The sequence below is a fragment of the Neolamprologus brichardi genome, chromosome 19 (genome assembly GCF_056152115.1).
Source record: "Neolamprologus brichardi isolate AB-2024 chromosome 19, ASM5615211v1, whole genome shotgun sequence".
In the NCBI taxonomy this organism is placed as follows: domain Eukaryota; kingdom Metazoa; phylum Chordata; class Actinopteri; order Cichliformes; family Cichlidae; genus Neolamprologus; species Neolamprologus brichardi.
In genome coordinates this window covers 9,079,516-9,106,992 of record NC_142122.1, presented here as the reverse complement: position 1 = coordinate 9,106,992, position 27,477 = coordinate 9,079,516, and the positions used below count along the sequence as shown (strand labels likewise).

At 40.7% G+C, this 27,477-nt stretch overlaps 1 protein-coding gene across 5 annotated transcripts in view; it reads left to right on the top strand.

Moving 5' to 3' along the window:
- The window catches only part of numb (NUMB endocytic adaptor protein), a 42,709-nt gene continuing 15,232 nt past the window's right edge, over nt 1–27,477 (top strand). For all 5 annotated transcript variants that reach the window (XM_006798618.3, XM_035911138.2, XM_006798617.3 and 2 more), the window contains exons 1-2: nt 1–135; nt 24,909–25,045. In XM_006798618.3, coding sequence (XP_006798681.2) covers nt 24,920–25,045 — 126 coding nt within the window. In that variant the 5' untranslated portion in view covers nt 1–135; nt 24,909–24,919. The remainder of the gene's footprint in view (nt 136–24,908; nt 25,046–27,477) is intronic.

The following is a 27,477-nucleotide window of genomic DNA, read 5'->3' as shown; positions in this document are numbered from 1 at the left end:
GGCTGAAGCGATTGGACTGCGAGCGTCTCTCCCGACACTTTCTGTGGAATTTGAATTATTTTGGCAGGGCACGGCTCGTGATACACTGGTGACGGCATACACGGGGCATCTTCAGGGTCGCAGCGGTGATCGCAGGTAGGTTGAAAGTGGGCTGTGTGCACTTTGGTAAGCATGCCCGGTGAAGCTTGTTAGCTCACCGAGCTAAGCAACACTAGCTTGTGCCTCTCTGATGCGGCACACGGAGCTATGGCAGCTCCCATTAACACGGCGTTTAGCTCTCTTGCTAACCTAACAAAATAGCACAAGCAGGGAGAAAATAGATGGTGTTAAGCTGTCTAACATCTTTATTTCCTGTTAGAAAATATCTGCTTCTGTCTTGCCGAATAAGCTAAGGTGTTTAAGAGGTATGGCTAACGTTAGTTAAGTAGCTAACGATTCTCAAGTTACCTGGATAACTTTAGGGGGATGGACGTTATTCAGCAAAATGACCTAAGCTCATCGGATAGCTTGCTCCTAGCACACGGTTTGTCACGACATTCACTTACACCCTATCACACGGTTCGCTTGTGTAATACCATCCTTACAAATGGTATTAATCGGTAGCTTGGCAGTTTAGTGACTTGCAAGTTTGTCCCACCGCCCCCCTCAAAAAGTGTTCTGTAACAATAAAGGTGAGTCTTCTTAACACTCATCCATCCAGACAGGTTGATCACCATGACGATACAGACTGTGACTCAGAGTCTTAGCACTCGGAATGTTTCTGAAGTGTGATAATGTGTCTTAGATCGTCTTATATGGCAGGTGGATCTTTCTTGCAAGAGAGATCAAGAAGTCTGCCATTCATGATCAGATAACCATCAGTGGTCAGATTACCTTCCACGTGGAGACTGTACTAAGATAACCATGTGATAGATAGTGTGATAGCCCCAGCAGCACAACCATACGGTTGAAAACATCCTGTTTATTGGACGCTAATTCTATTTGGATTCTGTCATTAGGCATTTTATTATTGGAGCAGCGATGTAATTTGTGACCTGAAATAATAAACAGGATGAGTTATTTGTTTTTGTTTGGAAAACACAGACGCAACCCTCTGACTGGTCGAGGAGAGGTGCTGAAATCCAGTTATTCTGACTGTAAATATCAGATTATAGTAAAAAAAAAGAAGAAGTTCAAAATATGTCCTGCATTGCTTATTTTATTCTGCTTACAATACTAGCACTCGGTTTCAGAGTGCTCAGAGCAGTGGGGGATGTAGTCAAGTGCTATTCAGTTTATATACTTTTTACTAGGTATTGCTAGTGCCAGGTTCGACTCCCGTTTTCATTGAGAACAGAAATTCTTTGTGGCAGAGATTCATAGGTTGGACATGTTGTATGTTGTGCTCTTCACCTTTCTTCCCCATTGTGATGCTCACTTTGAACTTGGTCTTGTCAACCAGCTCTCCCAGTTGCTGCCATGTGATTGGCTGATCATTTGTTTGCATTACGGAGTAGTTGATCAGGTGCACCTACTAAAGTGAGTGAAGAGGACATTAGGAGTGCTCGCACATCAGCTGTTGACTGCTGTCATGCTATCTGCAGGGAAGATTACATTTAGTGATGGCAGGGGATAGTTATCTGTTGTGTCATGTCAGTTTTGCACAGGCTAAATGTTTAATGATGGTGTGTTAAAGACCTGAAAGAAGCAGTAGACTTTCTGTTAGATAAGGGTTAGAAAAAGAATGTTAGGGCAGAAAATAAAAACAAAACAATCAAAAAAGATCTGCCAAATGTATATTTTTAACAGTGATTTTGAACTGGATGTATCAATGGATTAATTCCCAGAGAAACAGGGTAGTCTTAATTCTATTTACCATATGTAAAAAATCCTCAATGAACTATAAAGCAATACAGGAAAGAGAAATAGTGTCATTATTGTTATTCATCCCTAGTGGTAGCACAGTAATGACCAGAGAGATGCAGTTTGTTTTGATGTCGGCTCTTATCCAGGGTTTGTTCTGCATTTACAACATTTTGGCGCCCATCAAAGACAATTTAGCCTTCACTCTAAGGAAAATCACCAGGACTGTTATTTTTGTCAATATTTTTTGCTAGTGGTCTCTAAATTACTCAGACTTAAAATGCACATGCAGACTTCTGTAAGGTCGGGTTATGCAGACCCTTTTGTGGTTATGTGTGTAGCAGTCTCCAAAGGCTCATTTTGTGTTCTTTTAGTGTTCTTTTTGGGGGACTGCTGCTTTTCCCTTACAGAGGGAGATGAGATTTTTTTTCCTCCAAATTTTGAAAGGGATGGCTTAGCTCATCTCACAGGATGAGGGAGGCAAGATTGGCTACCAGCCACCGAACCCACTGTGTAAGTCTGTCAGCTGTTTGGGAGAGGAGGAGAATGCAGGAGCAAGTCTCTGTCCTGGGCTCTGTGATTCACTCTGTGGGAGAATCTAGCTTTAACTCTCAGCATTTTGCTCTCTTCTCAAAGGCGGGGCCTACACTTGGCAGTGAGTTGTACATGTGAATACTGAGCAGTGATGCAACTGCAGGTAGATAAAGTTGCCGTATGATGACGATGCAGTCTAAAGCTTTACCCTGAAAGGAGAGTGATAGCTGAGCCTCTTGCTGCTCATGGTGAAATTAGAGTGAATGTCACTGTCAGCTTAGCATTCAGTCCAGCGTTACCTTGGTCATTAAGAGATGACTGATATAGCAGATATGTTTTTTGTTTCCACATTATCGTCAAACAGTCTGGATCAGGGTGATGTGTATGTGTCATCTGAGCCAGTTTCAGTGTTGTTATCCATATCCTGTGCTTTTTGTCAACACCAGTTCTTGGTGGTAGTGATGCACCCATTAAATGAAATGCTCAGATGTTTACTTATTAAACCTGACTTGCGTGGGAATGCGAGAAAAAGGGTTTGTAAACTCATCTTCACCGAGATGCCTGCAAACCCGATTCTCTTCCAAGTGATTTTTTGTCAGGCGTGAGAATGTTATCCAAACGCGTGGGGCTTTTGATGATGTAGATGTGCGAGATTGTGACACGACAATGCAGACGATGCTGTCATTAACATCAAACGCTAAAGCGGAATGTGTTTTGACGCCCTCCTGTTTTACAAGTACCAAAATGCTGCTACCTAAGAATGCTGCTTGCAGTCTGTAAGTTTTTATTTATAAACTCTAATTGGACAGTGTGACACAAGATGAATACAGTCCACCAAATTGAACTCTTCTGCTTTGAATAAGCATAGAGAAGCTGACGTATATAATAAATGCCACAAAAAGGAAGCATTGTAAAAAGGACCATTGTATTTTAATGGTCCCCCTCACAAAAGAAAGCGGTCAACATCCAGGTGCATGTGGGATTCGATGCCTTTGAATCTATAGAGTGTCTACACTTGCTAGCTTCATATTCTCTGCTGGATTAGATCCAGCAAAGACACTCTGAGAGGATTCAACCAGAGGAGAGGTTTTAGAAGCAGGATCTCAAATGTGCCGCTGACCCCATTTCAACATAAGTAGCCTAAAATAGGATGTGTGGAGTTGATTTGAACTTCTGTGTTTGCTGTTTGTTGGTAAACCGTGTCGTCTTATCACACAAAGGACGATTACTGTCGTTCAAGATGGTTTCACACAAGTTGGCTGCTTGGGGAAAATGTTTTCCAGATTGTAAACAAATTTAAATGAATGGAAAAATCGAGGCAAATAAGCATTTTAGAGTTTGCTTACATGCCCACACACAGGCTAACTGGACATGTTTATTTGCTGCATTGTTATTACCACTCATAAACCTTGTTTTTAGTATTGTGATTCTCTCTGCCAATGCAAAAATACAGTCATTTCATTGTAAATGTATTATTGTAATCACATATATACATATTGCACCTGATGTCCAAGAGATGACGAAGTAATTTCCCATCACTTGGAGCAATAACTGTATTAGTGCAACTGCTGCAGTTACAAAATATATGCGTAGTACACAGAGTCTATGGGCTACTTCAACAGGAATTTCCTCTTTTATAGAAGATAAAACAGGTAGAACTGATAATTCTCAATGTTTCTACACATTAACAGAAATAGTGTTTGAAGTCCTTGTGGGTGTTTTTCAAATCACATTTCTTCTCTCTGGTTCAAAGTACCTTTATTTGCCCTGTTTTATGCAAACTGTGCAGTATTTATATCTGTAGGCTGTTTCTTAGTGGCAGCATTTGGCTTTGTTAGCACTCTTTTAAGAAAGTGGGGAAAAAAACCCAGTGTAAGGTGGGCCCTGGATGGTGTTTAACTGCTTTGAACTCGATTCCTAAAGTGTCCCCATCAGGGACAATATCTTTAGCTTGTAATTAGGTCCAAAGGGCTTTGAGCTCCTCATTTTGCCCTGGCTGTTGAAACTATGGATTAGGGCCAGGGGGGTTGGGGGTGCATCACTGTATGCAAGGAGTTGCCTTTCAGGTTAGTGTCTGTGTGACTCCTCCCTCGGTATGGCATGGGGCTCAGGGACTCCTTTGTCCCTCTCTAGGCCCCTGTAATAGTGATACCTGAGCCTCCTGGACTAGAACAGCTCATGCTTTATTCAGCCCTCTGATCTCTGCTTTAATTATGAGTGACCCAGAATGGAGTGACCGCTAGTGTATCTCACAGGTTGGGAGTAACCAGTTCTAGTTAGAGTGTTAAGACTTGTAAGTATTTTAACTGTGGTGCTTGTGCTTCACAAAGAGATGTTTATTTATAAAGCACAACGATTGGAATGACCAAAATGTTAACAGTAGGCAACAGTGACATCGGATAAGGTATAAAAATAGCCACTGGAAGAGGTTTCAATCTGGGATTTAAGGAGCTTTTTATATTTCTGATCTTTTCTAGATGTTATTTACCTTTTAAGGGGGACTGTAATGCTCGTTTACAGGTCCGTGTTTTTGTTCTTGGACTAATATAGCTTAGTATGATTTATAGTTCAAAATAATCCTTATTTATCTTGCCTTGGTGCAGCTCCTTAGTTTGTATAAGTGTTTGAACCAGAAGTTTTTAGCTCCTTTCCAGCCTGCATATAAGATATCCTCCCATCCTCTGATTATCTGCCCCTCTCAGATGGAAGATTTGAACAGCAGGTGGGTGGGGCTTCTGTTCTCACAACAAGAGCTTCACACCCGAGATGGCCATATTGGCTAAATCCTCTCCCCTTGGCACCATACAGAGCTCAGAGAAGAGCTCCTGTGCTTCAGGAGTTTAGACATTATTTGAATATCCAGCTATTTTTACTATGAATATTTACTACTGGAAAAGTGTCTGTCTGTCACCTAAACTAACAGTTCAGCAGCTTATAACTTGACAAAAGATTCTGATGCAAAGTCAGGTTTCGGTATTGATCTTGTAAAACCACCGCTGTGCATCCCTTTCTCAGTTCCTGTGTATGAACTACGTAAACTGAGAGCGCGGTTGGTGTAATTACTACTTGTCTTAACACTAAGTGATATGTGTTTATGCCAAATGACTGCCTGTCCATAGCATGGGTAACAGTTGCACTGTTCTCTTGCATACTGTGACCATCTGCAGGCAGCTTCTAGTGTAGTTCTGCCTAATCTGCACAATAGTCATGGATTTTCTTGGCCCCGCCTCCTCGCGTCACCCTGATGTATCAAGGTTGCTGTGGAACTAGTTTCCTGGTAACCACCACAGTGGTTGCTGGATGATGCAGCAGGAAAAAGCAAGATGACCCAACAAAATATTCAAAGTTGGTGCCACAGAATAAAAAACCTCCTTGCATACAAAATGCGAGGGAAAAAACGACATTATTTTTACGTCCACAGCGTACGGCCTAAATGGCCAAAATGTGCTCTGCGTGCTTTTATGTACATCAAGATCTAATAATTGTTTTTACATTTTTAAATCTAATAGCTGTCATGTTATTGATTCCCAAGTATACTTGAAATTCCCTCTTTGTTTTACTGTGCTTGATAAGAGTTCCCTTTGCACCCACAATTTTTGTCATCTTAGCAAAACTGTGTTTAGAAATACACTAAGCTATGATGCTGGATGGGGGCAAGTCAAAGAAAGCATAGTAAGCCATAGTACTGGTGCAATACAGAGAAAGCTTGCCTAATAGAGTTGGTGTGTTATCATTAACACATCATCAAACACATAAAAGTGTTTGTTTTTTGTTGTCTTAATCAGTAGTTATTTTATAGAGTGTGTTCATAGAATAGCATTGATTGAAAACTGATGGCTATTGAAGCTTGAACTTATACGTGTGACATAAATCATAAATCTATAAAATAATCCTGTATGCTGATGTTTATTCTTGGTTATTTTTGCGTGGAGGTGAAAAAGCATTAAACACTGGTGCATTTCTGAGGTGTTGCTTGCCTGATTTAATGAAAATACCTGTTTTTATAGAGACATCTGTTTGCACGCAACATAATGAATTAACATGTGAAATGAGGTACAGCTGTGGTATCAACACTCAGAAACATCTCTGAAATCAGCTCGAAAATATGACATTGATACCGGTCTCGAAAGCTGTCTGCTTTACGGCCTCATAAACGAGCTCTTTTCCTCCAGTGTAACATCTCTCGTCTGTTCAGATGTTGCTGCTTAGTGAGCAAATTCCTCCTCTAACTCTTGGTTTACAGGGAAGCTCCTTCTGGCCCATATGGGTCTGCTTTTACCGGCATTGCCTGTTGTATAACTGCAGCGTGCCTCATCCAAAGTCTACTGGCTGCTGCTGGGATTTCTGTTAGATAACAGTATGGTATGAACAAGCAAAGGAATCGGAGATGCTTCTGAGTTGTTCTTCTAATGCACCACTGCAGGAGTTTTTTCTGGTGGTGGTCAGAACTGTTTCAGACCGCTGTATTGTTGACAGTGGAGGGAGGATCGGCACACCAAGCACCACCACTCTAGCGTAGCCTAATCGATAATGAACGATCCTCAGCACAAGAAAGACGTCAATTATTAATGAGCTGAATATCATGTTTTGCTTCAAGTGAAGACACTTGTTTTGTTTTTAAATCACTGCTGATTTGCAGCGATCCGTATGAGTAAGAGGAAAAGAAAGGAAAAATGTAAGAGTCGTGTTTGAAATGCCACAGTTTGGTTTAAATATCTTTGTCAGTCCACATTCCTCTTAGATAGCGTGTAGTAAGTCGGGAACAGGCAGGTTGCCCTTTTTCCTGCGTAGGAATAGGTTATCAGGCAGGAAGGCAGCGTGGAATGTGTTTCATGTACGTTGCATCATTGTGCAGTTCGTGGTGCCTTGTGCACTGCAGCGTTTTGTTTACCACAGTTACGGGGACAGGTGTTTGATCAGCATGCGTGTGCACATTTGTTCTGCGTATGTTACGTATGTGTCAGCACAGACAGGGGGGCAGTATGTTGAAAAACTACGACATGTGCCGTAGCAGGTTCACACACTCTAATCATAGCTCTCTTCCTTCACTACTGAGCGGTCTGCAAAGAGGGATGTCTGGCTTGTGAGAGTGCCAGTGTGCTGAGTCGGCAGGAGGGGAACAATGGCTTCGCTGTGCTGCTTCTCTGTTTGGCCGCCTTCATGCAGCATTTCAGCGAGGGCCACCATCAGCTTTTGGCTCTGTGAGCCTTGTTGACCAGGCGTTTGCCTGGTGGTCAGTGACCCGTTGTGCCCACACTGCCTGCAGCTCGTCAGGCCTCTGAGGAGCTGCCGATTATCCGGCAGTAATTGGTGCCTGGGCTCTTGCTGATCAAAGGTGCCCAGCTGATTGTGGAGCCCTGGTAATTTTCCATCCTCTGAAGCTCTGAAGTCTTTGCCTAGTTGCCTGTCCATCTCTCTTTCTGCTTGCTTGGCTGCTCCAACTCTGTCTGTGGACATGGAGGGAGAGGCTTGACGTCTGTCTCTGTTATTAATTCTGCTTTTCTCATATGACATGACAGTGGTGGGGTGTCCTTAACTTGCTTTTTCAAAAAAACCCGGCTTACTTCCTTGTTAAATAGTTTGAGTGCTGAAACGTGTACAGCTCAGTTCCTCAAAATCAATTAATTTTGGAAAGTCAAGTTCAGGCCCTCAAGCAATAGTGTATCCATCAGCTGTGCGATTTGGCACAGCTTTCTTTAGTAACACCTACACCTCAGTCATGTGCCTTGCACAGTGTTAGTTCATCTAAACTCGCTTCAACTGATTGCATTGGTCTCTTTTTTCTGCATTGATGGTTATGACATCATCTATTTTCTCTTTGGCTAGTGTAAAAAAAAACAACAACAACAAAAACAAAAAACCCAGGATCTGTACAACCCTCATATTTACCCTTCAAATATGATTTATAATCATCAGATCCAAAATGGGGTCCAATCTAAAAATGTAAAATGGCTTTGGTCTCCAGTTTTTAGCTGCTGAAGAATGGCTTGTTTGCCTGGGCACGTTGGCTGTGCAAACGGACATGGTGAAATCATTTCTTATGTTTGTTTTACAGGCGTATTTACAAGAGTTGTCCATTTTTGGGCAAAAGAAGGCATACAGTCCCAAATGGGTGCTGGTACTCAAAGTATACTATGAATTGAGTGTTTTGCCATTCCTGCATAATCATTAATCTCTCTGAAATAAAAGCAATCAGGATTTCTGAGTTAAGTTTTCATTATCTAATTCTTACTGACTCTGCTTGAGTTCATAGTCCAGCCTTAAACTAACATAGCTATAAAACTGACCAAAACTGAAACCTTCCTTGTGCTTCCAGAGGTAGCAACCTGATTGGGAATCTAATTTAAGCACATGGCTAACACAGCACAGTTCCAGACTTTAGATAATACTGCTGAGTAACACAATATAGTCTTAAGTAGTAGAGTACACATTGAACAGTCAAAGTACAACCTGTTAGTGTCATATTCTAGAAATGAAGTTCTGCTCCACCCCTGTCTGAGCAAAAACCACAGCTATAAATGTGCTAGATAAATAGCTAGGCAGCACCAGCAGTCTGCCTTAATCTGTTACGTAATTTGGTATTCTACCGTCATCCTCAACTTGACAAATAGCCCAACCAGGATACAAAGAGTGGAGCTCAGATACGTGCAGAGAATTCCAAAAATAAGTGAGCAGCTCATACAGCTGCAGTAATTACTACAGCTGCATTTGCAGCCATACTCAGAAGACCTGTTTGGTTGGCTTCCTGACGTCAGTACAGCCTGCCTTTCATCAGACTGTTTGATACCCTTTCCTTTGAAAGTTAGTTAAAAGGTAGTTTATAGAACAACATCCTTGGAGACGTCAGTCTTTATTCTTAGTTTATCATCATTCAGTTTAAATCAGCCAAACTGACGGGCAGGTTGAGGTGACTGTAAAATGGCTTGTCCCCGGGTATGTTACTTATTTGTTTTGTCATGGATACGTGACAAAATCGCTACACTGCCCCTCTGTCTTGGCCTGGTCAGAGGGGCAGTGTAGCGATTGTATGTCTGTTCACGCAGCAGGAAATTCCTCTTCCACTCCATCCTCTCATCATTCCTGCTGCTAAACAAATACTGCTCCTGACACACACAGACACTAAGTGCCACTGTCCTTCCGTTTACAAACAGCACTGTTGGGATAAACAGTTATATTATTGAGATGACCTTGACTCATTAATTTTTTTGCATGTCTTCTCTCTCGTGCCCCTCTCTTTTTCATTTATATTCTTCTCACACTGCCACTTCATTTTTTTCTGTTTTTTTCTGCCTTTATCTTCGTCACTTGTGAGTGTGGCGCTCTCAGACTTCCTGTGGGCTTGTGTTTGGGCATGTCTAAGTGACACATGTTCAACACTGTATATGATGTATCGCAATGTGTCAAAGTGTGTGTATGTGTGTGTGAATGTCAAAAGCCAGCAGTGCAGTTTTGAAAGACCTGAAAGAATGCGTTTCCCCTTGCAGCCATTTCTAGATGATGATTGGTAGTGCAGTGAAGAGTGACAGGCCTTCATCACTCAGTGAACAAAATGAACACATATACTGACACCATTCCTAACTGTGAGGCTTTTAGCACCTCTCACACCAGGATTGCCAGCCTAAATGATCTTTGAACACTTAAATTAGACTGAAGAAACGACAAGGTTGCTTTTAATCTGGATTGTTTAAAGAGTTTTTATTTGCATTCTTTATGTATCTTGCATCCATATTACCTCTGAGCTCAGTTTTTATATTGCCCACAGGCATGGGCTCATTTGCATGCTGTGTAGTAACCTGATGCTACTGTTAAATGTTTCTGGTGGCTTCGTAATCACTGTTTACCAAGAGAGCGGATTGTAATGATGATGACGACGACAAAAATGACTAGCTTTTAGTCACCCCCAGCAATTGGAAGGCGATTCTAACAGGTTCTTTAAATGCTGCAGACAGCTCAATTTAACTTTCCCTTAGTGTGTTTGCACCACGCACAGGATAGACAAATCACCTTGTGAAGCTTAATTCCTCTTGGAATGGCCCACAAGCTCATTTGAGGAACACGTTAATTGGCTCTGATTAAATCATAATTTTTTGTTCTTTCTGGTCTTTCTTTTATGCCTGAATTGTCTTTCTTCTTTTGAATGTGTCCAAATAACAATTAGAACATTTAATCAATAAATGTTCATGTTAACTGAGCATCCGCCTTCAGCTGTCAGGCCAGTTTCATTGCTGCAAGTGTGTTATCAAAGCTCCTTATAAGCAGCAGAGTCATTTGGCAGATGCAAGGCAGATCTATCCTCTGGGTTGCTTTAACTGAAGGGAAAGGAGAGGGATGAGAGGACTACAAGGAAAATGAGAAGAGTGGGGCAGCTAACGAACTGTAACCATTTAGCAGTGTTTGTATACTGCATAACCTGAAGTTGTTAGAGCCAACATGTGGTCAAGTAAGAAAAAAAGGCAAACATCATTATTGTTTTATTTTAGATGAAGCAGTTTTAAGTGGCAATAGACTGCTTCCTTGTTGGTTCTCCTCTTTGTCAACCTTCTTTTTTTCTTTTTGCAAAGTAAAGTAACAGCAGTTACACTGGGTAAAAAAATAATAATAATAATGCGCCGTCCTTTCCCTGTCTTGGTTGTGCAATTGAGCCCTCATTTTCCCAGGAGACTTTGTACCAACGTGTCGATGCAACTGCATAATGAAAGCAAGGCTCAAAGGCTACTTTGCACCTTAATAACCAAATATTTTGTGCCAAATAAATGGTGGATTAATGGAATCACTCGTCTCTTCTGTGATCTTCTCGACCTGTCCATGTGCTTTAACATCTGCTGATGCTAGTCTTGTTTCTGTTCCCTAGCCTTGGTAAGCTCCTTGCAGCAGCAGTCTCAGAGCTCCTCAAATCTTAGACACAGAATTAGCACTACTGCCAGGTGTAGTCCAAGATGTTGGAGTTGTGGTTCCTTTGCAGGATGAGAAATTCCCTGGAGGCATGGTTTATTCTATTAATCCACGAAGGCCCAGGGCTAGGGCTTCAGAGTTGGTGAAATCCATTGTGTATTGCATAGCTGAGTTGAGATATACACTTTAGCAGGTGTTTATACTGCTACAAAATAACCTGGCCAAAGATTTTATTTAACTCTGTTTAACCTTTGACTCCTACTCTTTGTGTGTTTTGTGTTCCCGATCGCTTCCTTGGGAGTTAAACTGCATGTTTGGCTGGTGATTAAGCTGAAAGCATTTTTACAGTTAGAAACAGGGGGTTGGTAGCTGCCTGTGTGGGTCAGCAGTAATTACAGTGTTTCAAAAAGACAAGAACTGTAGACTGTCACTTTCTTGATGCTTTTTAAATTAGGCGTGGTGGTGCTGATGCGCAGGAACAGCATCCTTGCCTGAAAGACATGGACATGTTGCTTAACCATTAAAGATACCACATTTTATTTTAATTATTTGAATCACCAGCTCTGCATCAAGTGCTCAATGGTGCATCCCTGCTTTGTGGCTCACACTGGGACTCTCCCGTTTAACTTGACAGAAACAGTGTGTCTGTCTGTGCTGGATCTGATGCGACACAGTCCACGCCGTTTTTCTTGGCAAAACAGCATTTCAGTTTGTGGTTAAGCTTCTGTTGACCCTGACAACACTCTGACATGACATTTTCTGTGGCCTTTTATAAAGTGAATGTTGACACACACAGGGCTTCAACAAGTCACTAATCCACATAGATCCTGGGAGCACAGCTTGCAGTAACTTCACAAAGTCAAAAGAAGAATACCGATCAGAAATATAAGCTATCACTTTTTGGTCAGCAGGTGTTCTGGTGGGTTAGATTGTTATCTCATGGGTATGGTCTCAGCTCAGCCAAAAAAAAGGAAAAAGACAAAAAACTGCAATCTGAGATTAGCATTCTTCTTCTGTTTTTCTGAGCCTCCAAATAAATGTGCTACTGCTTGCTTTTATTTGTTGTAAGTTGACCATAAGTAGGATTAATAGCTCACGTATTAACTGATCTCTGGAAATCAGGTGAATGAGTAACATTCATGGCTGTGTGTCCTTATTGTCAGCACTGTCCTCATGAAGAATACCCAACGTGTGCACTTTGGCCTGGTTTCTTCATCTTGGTAAAACCCTACTAATGGCACTTTACTTATCTCAAGAATACCCAAACTTAATAATAGTGCCATTTTGGCTCTGGGGCCTTGAGAAACTGTGGTCGTCCATCTAACTTGTGAGAGTGTGTTTTCATGAGCATTGTGCGTATCCACATCAGAGTGTATCCTCTTGTTCTCGCTCGCTCTCTGAAGTGCTGCTATAGCATGTGCACGTAATGCGTGTGATGTCAAGGGGAAAAAGTAAACACTGTTTCCATGAGTAGCTTTTTTGCTCAGAGGTTTACTCAAAGTTTCCCCAGAAGAGTTCACTTCCAGAGTCAGGGAGAATGTATTGCAGTTAGCTCTGAGTGTTCGCCCTGTGAGGAGGTTAAGCTTCTGTGCCACAGTTTACACAACACTCATGTGCTCCCAACAAAGGAAGGCTATCGTGATTCTTCTCATTTGCAGAGAGAGAAAGCCGTGGCTTCCAAGCACACATACAAACAGCCGCTTTGTTAACTCACAGCTGCTTCATAAAGACATTGCTCCATTGCTGCCACATGAGTTAATGGCTATTGAGTTTGGAGCAGTTATAAAGTCCAGGGCCAGGATTAATGAAGTTGGGCCACTCAGAACAATACATCAAACTCTTCCTTGCAGGCCAGGGGTTTGAATCAGCAACCCATGCCCAGCACATCACTGCAACGTTTCCAGAACAATTCTTTTAAGTGAAATTGCACTAAATTTGCCACGCCATCTCCTCTGGCAAGAATTTTTGAAAAACCGTGACTAAGGTTTTTTTTTGCAAATGCAAGTGATATAAATCTTAGGAGTGCCTGCTTGATGACCTGTGTGGCCTTGTGGTGGAAACCAGGCCAGATCCTGGCTATTGATTTAGTCTATGAATCATTGCAGGGGGCATGTTTGAGGGGAGAAGATACAGTGACAGTGATTTGCCACTCCCCAGTGAAAGGGGACTGCCTTGGCTTTTTAAATGTGGCTTCAGCTGTTGCTCAAAGTGATGTGTGGCTTTCTGTGTCGAAGGGTTGGCTAGCTGGTGAACTTGCTGTTGTTGAGCTCCCCCGATGCTCCTAGGTACATAGACACATATATCTATATATACCATGGCCACATGGAAAAAGCCAGTTGCGGAGTTTGTGATGTACACACACACTGTTAGAAGTTGCTGGAGAAAAGAGCAACATAATATCCCCTGTGCAGCAGTCTGGGCTCCTTTTCTTTCCCTTTCTCAACCCTAACCCCTTTACTTGCATGCACTCAGGAAAGAGGGGTCATCGTGTCTAGCTGGGGGCAGGGAACAGATTGAAGGACTTCGAAATGATTCAGTGGCAGATAGGCGACAGGGAGAACAGCGCAAACAGTAGCCAGCAACCCTATTCCCATCATTTCCTTCCTATGTTGCGTACCACCCATTTATACTTTGTCCTATTGATGTCTCTCTTTTTGGAAGTTGGCTCACTCTGAGCATCTTGAATATCCCCAAATAGATGTTTTACCAAAATAAAATTGCTGACCCGATTTCTTGCTGACATTCGGGAATAATTTAATTTTGTTTCCTCTCCGAGTAGTAATACCATCTGCATTTGCCAACTACTTCTCTGCATCCGTCTTTTCATCACTTTATGTCAGGGGATCACTTCCGACACATGCCATACCTGACAGGTGAATGACGCAGCGTGTACAGACATTGATATTCAAGAGCGGCATGCTGAAAAGCAGCTGGCAGTGGGTTACACTTGTTTGCAAACATTCTCTTGTTCCACCAGCTCGATCATGCTGTAGCTATTTTTCGTAGTAGTTATATCATGTTGAGCTTGTTGATATAAGTTAGGAAAATCTTACTCAGAAGATGATGGAGCATTTGGTAAAAGGTGTAGTTCATTCTAAAGGTTTATAAAAAATAAATGTTCCACTTTAATACATTTGTAATTGTTTTGTGTATGTATACATTAGCAAACAAAATACAGAAATGTTTTAATTTAAACATTATGGTTCTCTGGTAGAAAAAGTGGATTGAGCTTCTGCTTCAAGTGGAGGAGTTTAAGTGGAGTCTTATTAATGAGTGGGGGGAGAGTGGAAAGTTTGACAGATGGATTGACAGGGATATGGTTGGTTGGTTGAGGTAAAGAGAGAGTTAAATGTGAATGGAATGCCATCGATTTACTGGGCATTCTCTAATCCTACCCTCAAAAATGGCCTGTGGGCAGTGGCCAAATGAATAAGATCATGGATACAAGCATCCTCTTGTTTCCTCTGAAGTTTGGCTGGGATCCCCCTAAGAAATTGCGTGAGAAGCTCAGTAATTTGGGAGGGACTCTCAGAGTAAAGCTGCTACTACTCTCACATGGAAAAGAGCCAGTTGAGATGGTTTGGGCCTCTGACTACGATGCCTCCTGAGTGTGTCTTATTCCAACTAGGAGGAAACCCTGGTGCAGATCCAGGACATACTAAAGATAAAGCTTCTCAGCATGCTTGGAAACTACTTGATATATCCATGAAGAAATTGGTGCTTAGATCTTCTTCCACCCTTGAACAATTGGAAGAAGATGGATGGATGGGTGGGTGAAACAACAACATTGCCAGGATAGATTGCTAGAAAACTTATTTGGTTTATTTGGTAGTATTTTTATTTATCTTGATCATTGAAACCCTTTTCCAGTATTACCTACTTGGGTTGACTCGCCACGGATTGCCATGGCATAAGATAAAATAAACCTTTATTAGTCCCACACATGGGAAATTTTTTGGTCGTGGCAGAAAGTGGACTGTACAGGTCAAGAGGATTAAACATTAAGGAAAAAAAAAACCCAATAGAATAGAATCAGATAGAAATAGACTAACATACTATACAAAATAAAATAAAATACTGTACAAAATAGAATAAATGGACTGTACTCGGATTGACTGGTTTTCTATTACAATCCAGTATCTGGTACTAGGTACTATGACCTAATGGAAAACCCTGAAAACCATGGAGAACCGTGCCGAGTTGATATGAGTAGGAAAAGGGGCATAAGTATTTAAGCATTTATAAATATAAGTAAATGAAGGCGGTTTTCAACTGTCATTGAAGACGTAATTGCATTCTAGTGCAATATTGTATCCAGTAACACAGCATAAGTCAGGACACTACCTAAGCACAAAAGTAGCCTAGGTAGTGTTTTTATTAAGTAATTAATTAATTTTATTCCCTTGAGAATTTTAAGTTAAAGTACAAAATAATGCTTCATGCTTTAGTTTAACAAAAACTAAAGGAACTTTAACCTACTTTTCCATCATGTTGTCACATCAGTAATTTTTATCTGCCGTTTGCTCTTTCTTTCATATGGAGCTCCAGCGGCAAGTAATTTGTTTACATTTGGGTTGCACATCATCAGCTGCTGGTATTTCCATAGTCTGGTTGTGCTTGATGGTGTGGTTTTGTTTTTTTGTTTATTTTGTTTAGTTTTTGAGATTTTCCAAGTAGCTCCATTTTGGGTACTCATTTGTCGCTAGGCATGTTGCTCTTACTGTCAGACGTGCCCAATCTTGTCTTGTTATTGCACGCACTATGCAGTTAGGTCACGATATGACATTTTTATATCACATAAAAAATTTGTATCAGTGCTATCACAAATTATATGTTGTGGCACAGCACCATGAATAGACACCATTCAGGTCATGCTTTACTCCGACTGGCTGTCTGTAATACTTTAATTGAATTTGTACAGTTGCATGTGACCCAGAATATCACATTTAGGGGTTAGCATTAATGAAGCTGCAGCTTAATGCCCCTTCACACACAGTTTCTCTTAACTGAATGTTGTATGTCAATAACAGCCCTGTTGCATGTCTGTTGTGAAGTTTTGGTCAGTCTCATGTTTATTGTGTAGTTATTTGTATGTAATTATTGAGAGATTAGCTGACTTATCACCATAATTTTAGCTCCTTTTAGGCACATACTCCATTAATCTGAATGAGCAACCAGCGCATTTCTTTCATGGCACTGCTGTTATAATGGACCAGGTGACATTTATGAATTAATTTTAACACAGTAAAGGTCTGAGTTGCATGCAGATTTTTATTCTTAGTGCCCCAAGGAAGTAAACAAAACACACACACACACACACACACACACACACACACACACACACACACACAAACCCAGGCCTCAGCAGACTTTGATAGACTGGTGCAGAGCTTTTTGCTAACACGAACAGAGACTTTAACGAGTGAGAGGCTGCTCTCTGTTCATAGCAGAAGAATGATGAGGACAGGCTTTGCAGAGAAGCACAGAACAGCTTCTTTTTGACCCAGATATTTCATTGTACTCTGTCCACAGCATCACCAAACACGGATGACACATCATCCAAGTTGGTTTAGCCTAGGCGCCCCCCCCCAAAAAAAAAAAAAAAAACCCAAAAAAAACAATGGCAAAAACTACATTTTCCAATCTTGGTCTGACTGGTTGTCTTTTACTGTTATGTACATATAGCTCGCCTCTCGTTTTTCTTTTTTTTTTGCCCCCACCTTTTTTATATAAGCATGCCAAGCCACAAACTGGGGCTGGAAAATTGGATTACCACGGTAACAGCATTTTTAAAATTCTCTATTCATATAGCCGTCTTGGAGGGAAGGAGAACAGAGGCACTATCACCTCAAGTTGGCTGGCGCCCTGATAACATGGCTCAGTAGATATGCTTTGCAGGCATGCTTTGCATTATCTATAGCTGGTCTTATTCAAATTAGTATATAGTGTGTTATTGTTTGTCCCTAAACTATGAAGTAACTGAACACACAGCGTGGAACTCCCTGAACTGAGTATAAAATGGGATGTAGTGAGTATCAGCTGGTAGAGTGGTGGAGCAAGTCAAGAAAGGAGACAGTGGGGCCTTTTTGTCTTGAATTGCTGCCTGTTCTCTCTCTTTCCTTTTCTCTTGGTCTTACACTTTTCCCCTCCTAGCCTCTTCCTCCCTCCCTGCCCCTATCTCTTCTTTGAAACCCAACTGCTGTACTCATCCCTAGGATCCTTCTGCGAGGATTAATCAGTTTTCCATTCCTGGAGAGATTATTCAAATACTGTTACATCCACAGCCAACAGCAGTACTCCCTCCCTCCTTGTGCTGTGCACCACCAAGCTGAGGGGGGAAAGTACTGTTCATTCTTTCTGCTTTCCTCTGTTTTTGTAGCTTTGCTTATTGTTTGTGCCTCTGTTTGGCCACCATGTCTTGCTCTCTTTACATTTTACCAACACCTTATGATTTTCTGTGCGTGCCTGTGTCTGTAATTGTCCATTGAGCATGTTGGTGATATTGCATGTGAGAGTCTTTGGGAGAGCTCTGCAATTATTTTTTTTATTATTGCACGTTATTGTGTATATGAATGCAGAGAGAGTATAAATGGTCCTTGTGTAATTGTCCTCATTAGTGCTTCTAGGAGTACAGCCAGAGGGCCTCACAGCAATAGGCTGCAAGAGCTATGACAGCTCCAGCGGGATTCAGATCCTGCTTTCCTAAACCAAAGCCCTTACCTCACTACATAACTTTTTGGCTCTGGCGTGCCCCTCATGCCTTTTATGCCCTCTGTTGTTTTAAAAAAAGTATCGTTTTATTTATTAAGGTCTAACAATGGGTGCAAAGTATATAATTGCTGTCAAGAAGCACAGTTATATTTTTACTCCTTACAGTTTGCATCTGTTGTGCAGCTTTCGTTGTTAGAATAAAATTATACCATTACTTGCAGGCTTGTTTTCCTGGTAGCACTGTCCCTGTGTAAGTAGCCAAGCATGTGTTGTGCAGCTGCAATGAAAAGGTTTATATAAATGCTAGGCACTCAGAATAGAAATGCATTTCTCCAAAGACTATAAGTTCATTAACACAGAGCAGAAACAACGTTTTTTGTCGTCACATTACAAGTGTGAAAATAGCACTCTGATTTTTGCTTTGACTTTGTCGAAGTGCAAGCAACAACATTTTGAAGTTGCTTTTGTCTTTTTTTTAAAAATATAATTGTCACTGTTAATGTTCATAAACTGTGATGTGATTGTCAGTGTTAGAAGCCATGTTGGATTAGTGCAGCTTTGCTTTTGTTCTTTGACGTCATAAAGTTTCTTTGACTATATATAGTTCTTTGATAGTGAAAAAAAACTGCTTGAGAAGTCTTACTGCTGCACTGAAGAAAAGTTATCTCCACCTCCACCCTGCGCTTTCTTCCCTTGCTTAATCATTTCCTTCCCAATTATTTCCCCTTCCTGTCTAAACTTATCACTCTGTCTTTGTCTCCTACCTTCCGTAAGTCTGTCCCTTCGTCCTTCTGGCTTGTGGCCAGTCGTAGGACTGAACATATTGCGTTGCTCATTGTAGCAGGCAAACACAGATTTTCACATCATTGCTCAATATCTGGTTTCTCTGGTTTGCACTGCTCGGCCTTCACGCTCGCTTTCTGCCATTTAACACACACAATGCATTTATCTAATGCCAGCGGTAATGCAAATTTCACCGGTGATTACTTGGTTTACACCCTTTGCAGCTTTAGCTGTGTGCACAAGGCTGTGATGTGTTTACGTTGCTGAAATGTAAATGCTGTTGATTTATTGTTTTGGATCAGTTTGGAAATTGTTGTTTGTTGCAGTTAAGTTCTATATGAAGCTGGAATTTTTCTTGTCTTCGTTTTTTTTTTTTGTGTTTTTTTTTTTTTTTTAGTTCACTGGCAAATCCTGCTTCTTTGGCACAGTTTGAAGGAGATATAAAGGGTCAACACACAAATAATATTAGTAGGAGCTCCAAATTGGATTAATAGCAGCCAGCAATAACATGTTATTAGGGAAGTTCACATTTTTCTTAATACTGCTTGTTTCTAACACGCTGAACAAACATTTGCACATTCATGCAAATGGTTACACATGTTGTACACTCCTAAAGTGCACATGCTTGGCTAAGCACCAGCACATACATACATTCACTCACACTCACACACATAGCGAGCGTATGCTTTTTCCCACGCACATGAATATATGTGCATTGACTTAGACTCCTGGACTCTAGGCCCTGCCGTTTACAGTACAAAGCGTGTGGGTTGTAAGCTGGCATGAAGCATTGAGCGATTTAGAGGTTGAGTTTGAGCAAGGTGCTGTGAGATGAGGCAAAAAATTACGGGGGCATTAGTAGGCAAACATTTGACTGAGACAAAAAAATGATTTCAAAGCGTAGATTCCAGCTCAGCCTAAAGTGGGTTTCAAATATGCATTTATCTTTTGATAAAGGTATCTAAAGATGCACACTTACGTAAAGCCTTTATCTATTTTTTGAGTAACTGATAAAAGAATCCAGGAATGAATCTGCACCTTGAACTATAACAAAAATAATAGTTGCTGTAAACACAACATAGATGCCAACCTTTTAAAGTTGATCGGTGAACCCACACCGATTAGGTCTAACAGAAGAGGTAGACGTAAACATATAGGTGCGAAAACATGGGGATTCCCTTGTGGTAAACACCCTTTCCACTCAGCCATTCAGTCAACCTCAAACAGATCAAGACATGTGTTAATTTTCTGTTTTGTTTCAGATCAACCAGCTTTGTACACAACAACAGTGAGCAACAAAAAGCTCAAAATAGCGTTGGGATAATTCCGCGTGAAAGAGTGTTAGAAACCATTTGACCTTAGAACTGAAGAAGCTTCTCAGATGAGAGGTGAAACGTCTTCAAGTAACTTAAAGAAGTCCAGACGCTTTTCTTTGCAAGCTCCTTTGACTACGATGACCTGGATGACTGAGAACCTTCACAGACAGTGTTAGAAAAGGTCATAGTCAAGGTTCTCTCGTTGGGACTTACGAAAAGATTTGTCGTATTTCTCTTTCTTTGATTAAATTGTGTTTTTAGGACAGGGCAGGACAAAAAAACTGTTTGGCGCACTGAACTTGACCTAATTCTAGTAGTTATTTACAGAAAATGTGCTTTACAAGTTTGAAAACGCGTGGAACTGGTAGAGGAGCAAAGCTGCATGTTTTCTATATAAAGTGGAAAAAACAAAAACGAAAAAGTCCCCGCTCGGCACAAATCTGTTTTTAAACCAAAAAAACCCACCCGCCAAAAATATAACATTGTTGACACATCTCAAAGATGTGTTTAAGTCATCAGCACTGGACGATGTTCTGTGTCTACTGAAAATATGACAAATTAATTCAAGGTGAGAACATTTTTCTCAAAATGTGCGCCTGGTGTGTGTGCACACAAATGTGTTTTCCCTCCTCTTCACTCTGCAGGCTAGAAGCATGCAGCGTGTCAGTGGCACTGCAGTGAGCCCAAACATGATATGACCTAAATAAACGAGTGCGTTAGGAGAGAGCGGGAGCGAGCGATGAAGCAATATTTTTTTTCTAGTAGCTCAAGTCATCTTGTTTTCAAACACTCCAGTCTTCTGCAGGGTACAACTCATGCACAGTTAATGCGGACATATGCACTAGGTTGTGACTGAGTGTTGTTAGTATCTCAGCACTTGCTGAAGTATTTGGCTTAAACGCTTCTGCTTGGTTTCTACATTGTTTCTGTCGGATTTTCCAACATGTGATATTGCAGAAAACAGTTTCCATTACAGATTATAATCTAAACCTTACTTAAATTTGGCTATACTCAGACTGGTTTGATCCACTGATTAGCTCTGAAATTGGTGAAAAGAAAACGTAGCTGGCCTGTAACCTGTGTAGCTGTGTAACTTTCTGATGTATCTTTTGTTTTGTGGAGAAATGCTACTGCGTGACATTTTTAGAGTCAGTGGTCAACTCCAGTGTTCTGCTCTGGTGACATTAGTTAAGTCTGATGTGTTTATCTGTGCTTCTGTGACCTGGTCAAGGCTGAAAGCTTTATTGTGTCCTGCCTGTAGCGCCGGAGCCTAACACAGACAGATAAGTGAGCATCACCTCAAACACACTTTACGCTCTCAGTACAGGTTTCATTATGCAAAGAAACATCTAAGGTCCTCTGTGTGTATACATGTGTGAGTTAAGTAGGTGTGTTCATGTGAGAGTGTGTGTTTGCTGCTATGTTGCTGCTTGTCCTTGTGTCTTGTGTGTATGCGGACAGTCCGATCTAGTGGATTAAAGACCTTTAATCCCAGTAGATCCTCATCAGCTCAGAAGTTAGCGGGTACAACTTGTTAGTCAAGGAGTTTGCTTTGCTCACGTGTTAAAAGTCGGAGCTGCATGGCTGAATGACTTCTGGTCCCCAGTTATGACTCACTCCAGGAGACGTGAGCCGGGCTTTCGATGATGGATGCACCTTTCATTTCTAGTTTGGATCAGCAACTCTTAATTGGGTCTTTGCTTTTTTTGTGCCTCCTAATCCTCTCTCAGTGCCAAGAGGACATACATGTGCTGTTAGCCCAATTAATTGTACTGTGTTGTTTTTTTGTTTTTTTTTAAATTCAAGATAATTTTAGAGTTTGAACCTACACTAAGGTCAAACTTCAGATTTGTAAGATTTTAAGGAAAAATACAAACCTGGGTTATATTTTCAACAACTCCATGTATTAGGTTATTTATAAATAATGCTCATTTAGTATACTAATAATTTAGAATAATAGCACTAACAACACTAGTTTAATAACTGCTTAGATCTGAGAGTGCAACAAGATCCCTAAAGGACCTGAAACATGTAGAGTTGGTCAAATGTTTGAATGATTGTTGAGAACTATATTTAGAAGTTAAACCAGTATTGAGGGCAACCTGCAGTGTGAAGGGTAGTTCAAACTTGAATGAGGAAGTGGGTTTAATGATTCGAATTTTATAGCCAGGATTGGGGTCTCAAGTTAATTATTATCCTCCATATGAAAACTTGATTTTTAAGCTTTGTATTTGTAGTTATCAGCAAGTCTCACACGTCTCCTGAGCTGTCTCAGACCATTCTTCTTTGGCGAATCTGTCAAACTTCTCCAGCTTTGATGGTCTTCTGACAGGGACCTTAGTGTTCAGTTCACCCCATAGATTTTTCAATGGGATGTCATGTTGGAAGACAAAGACCCACACCCAGTTTTGCTGCTGAATGCTTGTGGTTTCCTTCCGCAGAGGTGTTTTTTTTTTTTCTGTTCTCAAACTGATCTCCCTGTTGAAGCTCAGTCTGGGGGGAGTTCTTTTTTTCTCCTTGTCTTTCCTGATGTTGTGTATTTTCCATTGTTCGGTTCCGGCTCGCTACTCGGGTGGCTGACCGGCCAGCTACCTAGCCTGACCTGTCTCCCCAATGGGATGTTTGTGTATTGTATGTACGGTCGGCAAGGTCAGTCTCTCAGTTGCCCCTCGGGGATAAATAAAGTCTTCTGAATTTGAATCTGAATTCCCAGCGCATAACATACCAACAATTTGTCACGTCCCGAGGTGACCCATGGGAACGCGAAAAGTAACCTTCCGCGTTCCTGTGATACAGGCCGGATTATGGATGAAGTCCAAAAGAATGATGCTCCTGGCGGTAACAGACGTTCCAGCTGTGTATTCCAGCCATAGCCCTAACTTTAATCCTAACCGTAACCTAATCCTTAACCTTACCCACAACCTTAATGGTGTTCGGTAGTGTTTTCTAAAGCATAAAATAAATGTACATTTGCGGATTGAGTCCAAACGGTTCTCATGTTTCCTTCCTTTTGGTGGCCGAAAGCGTAACATACCAACGACTTGTCACATAACGTAATATGTTATGCTTTGGAGAACGTGTTGCATATCCATCTTCCTTCATGATTCTTTCCACCTTGACGAGATTCCAGACGGACCGAAGCATCCCCACAGCATTAGACTCCCACCACCGTGTTTCACTGTGGGGGACGGTGTTTTTTAGGTTGTACGCCTCTCACTTCTCTGTCCAAACATAAAGAGCGTCTCCATGACAACAGAGCTCTAGTTTTGTCTCCTCTGATCAAAGGATGCGCTTTCAATATGCATAATCTTTCTCAAGGTTCTCCTCGGTGTACTTCAGTCTGGCTTGAAGGTGTCTGTTCTGTAGAGTTTTTCTTGGTCTGTAACCTCTGAGTTCATTCCTGTGCAGGGTTCTAGTGACAGCCTCCTTTGAAGTTACAGTTCCTGACTTGCTATTCACTCATGTCTCGACAGTTGTTCTGGAGTCTATAAAGTCTTTCAAATCTTTCTCTTCCTACCTCTGCTGGGCTTGTTATGTACTATGTGGCTCTATTTCAATTTCTTGGTGATACAAATTATATATACAAAGTAGTCTCAAAACCTGAACTTTCCATCTCCTGCTTTGTGAGCATGAATTCTTTTTCTGAAGTCTAAACTGATTTCTTTTTTTCTTTCTTTCTTTTCTTTTTTTGCCATGACGATTTTTCAAATTGCATTTGTGTAAATTGGAAGATAACCCTAATTTTTAACTTGATATTACAAGCTTTAAGCATAAAAAAAGTTATACCACATCATTACACAGCAGCGGTTTCTGCTGTGATTCATAAAAAAGTCATTTTTTTTCAGGGGGCTAATGATATTGACCCTGGTAACGTTTGTTTTTCTGAAATTAAAGAAATAGAAATAATTTATTTATAACTCTAAAGCTCTGTTAAAAACAATTGACAATAACTTTGTATTTCATAGGTGGGCTAGTACATTTGTCTTTATGTGTATACAACGTGTTAAACACTACTCTTTTATTATCTTATTATACACATGACTGCAGAGCTTAATGTAATGTGAAGTTTTTTGCTGATTAACTGGCAAATGTTTTATTCCAAGACTATTTATACCTGACCTGGTAATAAGTTTACTTCTGACCTTTACCGGGGACTTGAGTTTGTTTTCTGCCTGAATGATCACCTGACCACCGTGTTAGATCTATTTTTGCTCAGTTTACGTTAATAAGTACAGGGTGGCAATAACGCCATGTTCTAGCAAACTTTAGCTTTGTAAAATATTACATTGCAGTGTAATTCAAAGTGATCTAGAGGTTGAAAAGATTTGTTTTACTAAATTCCCCCCAGAGAGGCCTCAGTGCAGTGTTTTGAGATATTAATGGAAAATGTCAGACCATCTAAATTAAAAATGTGCAAACACTGTCTGTTAAATTGTGGTAAAAAAAGAGGCTCTGAATAAAAGGAACACTGCTCCCTTTTATTTTCACTGCCTTGACTCCCAACACTGCAAAGTCTCAGCCTCTTTTGTTTCTCCCGGTGAGTCAGAGACGCAGCAGCTTACTGTGTTTTGCACTGATGTCAGAGTTTAAAGGATTCCTATTTACAGGCACCAAAACAAGACTGCTGAAAGTGTTATTCTGCTGCTGTGGGTTTGCGTGATCACCTGCTTTTTGGACCATTATCTATGATTTCACTGTAGAAAAAGACTAAGCTTAACCTGAGTTGGATGAATCTCCAGCTTTTTAGTGCTGCACCTTCTTTATTTCACTGCTGCTGCTGACAGCTCAGTTTTCACTGTAAGATTATTAAAAATGTCTCTCCAATTACAGGGAGCTCAGCGATGAATAAGCTACGGCAGAGCTTCCGCCGGAAGAAAGACGTTTACGTGCCGGAGTCGAGTCGGCCGCACCAGTGGCAGACAGACGAAGAGGCAGTCCGCACCGGCAAATGCAGCTTTGCAGTCAAGGTGACTCTCCCTCACACACAAACACACCTGCGTACACACCACTTCAGACACAGAAACGGAGTGCAGGGCTGACCTCACTTTGATGCATTCTTACCTTTGCGAAACTTCTTCATACCACCTTCCTCCCCAAGGACACGGCTTGTGATTAATCATAACCATTCAGAGAGTTTGAGCACAGTTTTTATCTAGGTTGTGGGATTATCTACCTTTGGGATGTGTGTGCACAATTACTTTGTGTTTTAGGAGTATCAGAACCACTTGAATCCCCAGTAAAAATATGTGGAATTGAAAGAAATGTTTCATTACTGGCAAGATAAGTCGGGGACATGGTGAAATGGCAGTCAGCCCTGCTGTGCAGCAGTTGATGAAGTGGCGATCTCACCTTATTTTGGCAACAAAACCTCCTACTTTTGCAAACAGAAGTGTGACGGTACACTTCCTCCCGTCACATGGGCTCAAATGCTCCTCTTACTCGGGATAAAAGGGAACTGAAGACTTCAGAGTCATGAAAGGGAACGTTTACCTCAGAATTTCTAAGCTTGGCGGCTGTTCAGTGGATGTAAATTGTGCAAAAGCAAGTGTACAAGCTTTAATTTGATGTCACCTATGTGCTCCCTTTATGTAGTTTTTATTGAGCAATATAATATAATGTGTAATGTATAAAACTGAAGAGGAGGAAGGTGGAAGTGACAGCAAGTACAGGAAGTTTTTAATTTCTTTCTTTCTTTTTAATTATAACACTCAAGTAAGACTTGTGTTGAGGTGTTCCAAACAGAAATCTGAAGTGTCATTTGATTGATTTAAGCACACGTATGACAATTTTAGCCATAATGTAAGACACCAGTAATTTAAGAGTTCCTTCAAACTATTAAATGGTCACTTTATCTCAAATCAATCCAATCAGCTATTGAAGTACTTTCAAGTTTAAGCACTTAGTAATTACCTTCTTGCTGTCTGAATAAGTACGTGGAATTTGCTCTTGGAATTGCATAAACGGTCTTCATTTTAAAAAGAATTACTTGTCCAGATGCTTTCACGAAGTCCAGAATAGAATATTGAGATCCTAATTTTCTCCAACAAGATAAGCGGAAAACCTTTCACGCTAACTGTATTTCATCTTTTATATGCTTATATAAGAAATGTAGGTCTTATTAGCACATCATTTTTGATTTTGTTGCCATGGCCCTAACCCTTAGTTCATATTTTAAGAGATATTTTAATCATGGATTACCAACATGAGGCAAATTCTTTAATAGGCATTTATCCCTTTGTTGACAACCGCACCTCAGTTTCATTCTGTTGTGCAAAGTAATTTGGATTTTGTTAATATAATGTTTTTCTTAGCTCAGCAAGGCTAAGGAATATTAGCCGTATTATTTGGTATAATAAAATAATAGAATATTATAACTTTTGATAGTATTTTCTTGACTGAGAAACACAGAAAAGGGTTTGTGATGTTTAGAAAATGTTTGTATCTGTTTGAAAAGTAATAATTATAATAATTACAATATAATAATTGTAATAATTAGCCATAATTACTGCAGTGAAGGTGTAAAAGTAGCCACTGACTTAAAAGCCAGATACTTTAGGTAAATGGGAGGGGGGGCTGATTGTCCTTATGTTATCTCTGCAGCCAAACGCACACTACTCCACCAGTATTTTGCTTTCCACCTTTACACTGGCTTTCATCGCAATGGTGCAACCTACCATGCTACTCATCTGTATCCCTCCTCCCCCTCCTGCTGCTCCCTGTCTCCTGCTCTAGGTGCCTTAGAGGAGCCCCGTTGTGCATGAGTGTTTGTCTGTGTGTGAATAGTTGTGGTGAAATTATAACAGACTGCTACAATACAGAGTAATAAATACATGGTGGGACAGGACATGCAGGGAAGGAGAAGAATACCCACCCATTCTGTAGTGCCTTTGGCAAGAAGAAGAAGAGTTTTATTGTCATTATCGGTGCCTGTTATGTAGCGCTTGTGTTTATTTGCACATTTTTTAAGCATAAGCAAATTGTTTTAATGTTAAATATGTCTAGATAGACAATTATAATTTAAGGTGATGGTGAAAGGCATAAACATGTAGACTTGATTTTTCATAAGGATATATCAGCCTTATGACTGCTGAAGGCTGGTGGCAGATGCAAGATTAGATTCAATTGCTTGTGTGTGCTGTTTACCAACGGAGACATTTGTGAGGCTGCTTATGGAATTGGACTGAATTTTGTTTTGCACTGTCACTTGACACTGATTTATAGCAAGTTCTCGGAATTAATTCCCAGGTCACATCCAGAGGATATACACTCCTTTCTTTTATAGTGGCGGGTCTTTCACATGCCCCTAAAATTGTAAATTCCTTCATAGTTTAGATCAGTTTGAACCAAAAATCAAACAAAAGTCAACCTTTTGTTGAACCAAAATCTATCCAGAAGTAGT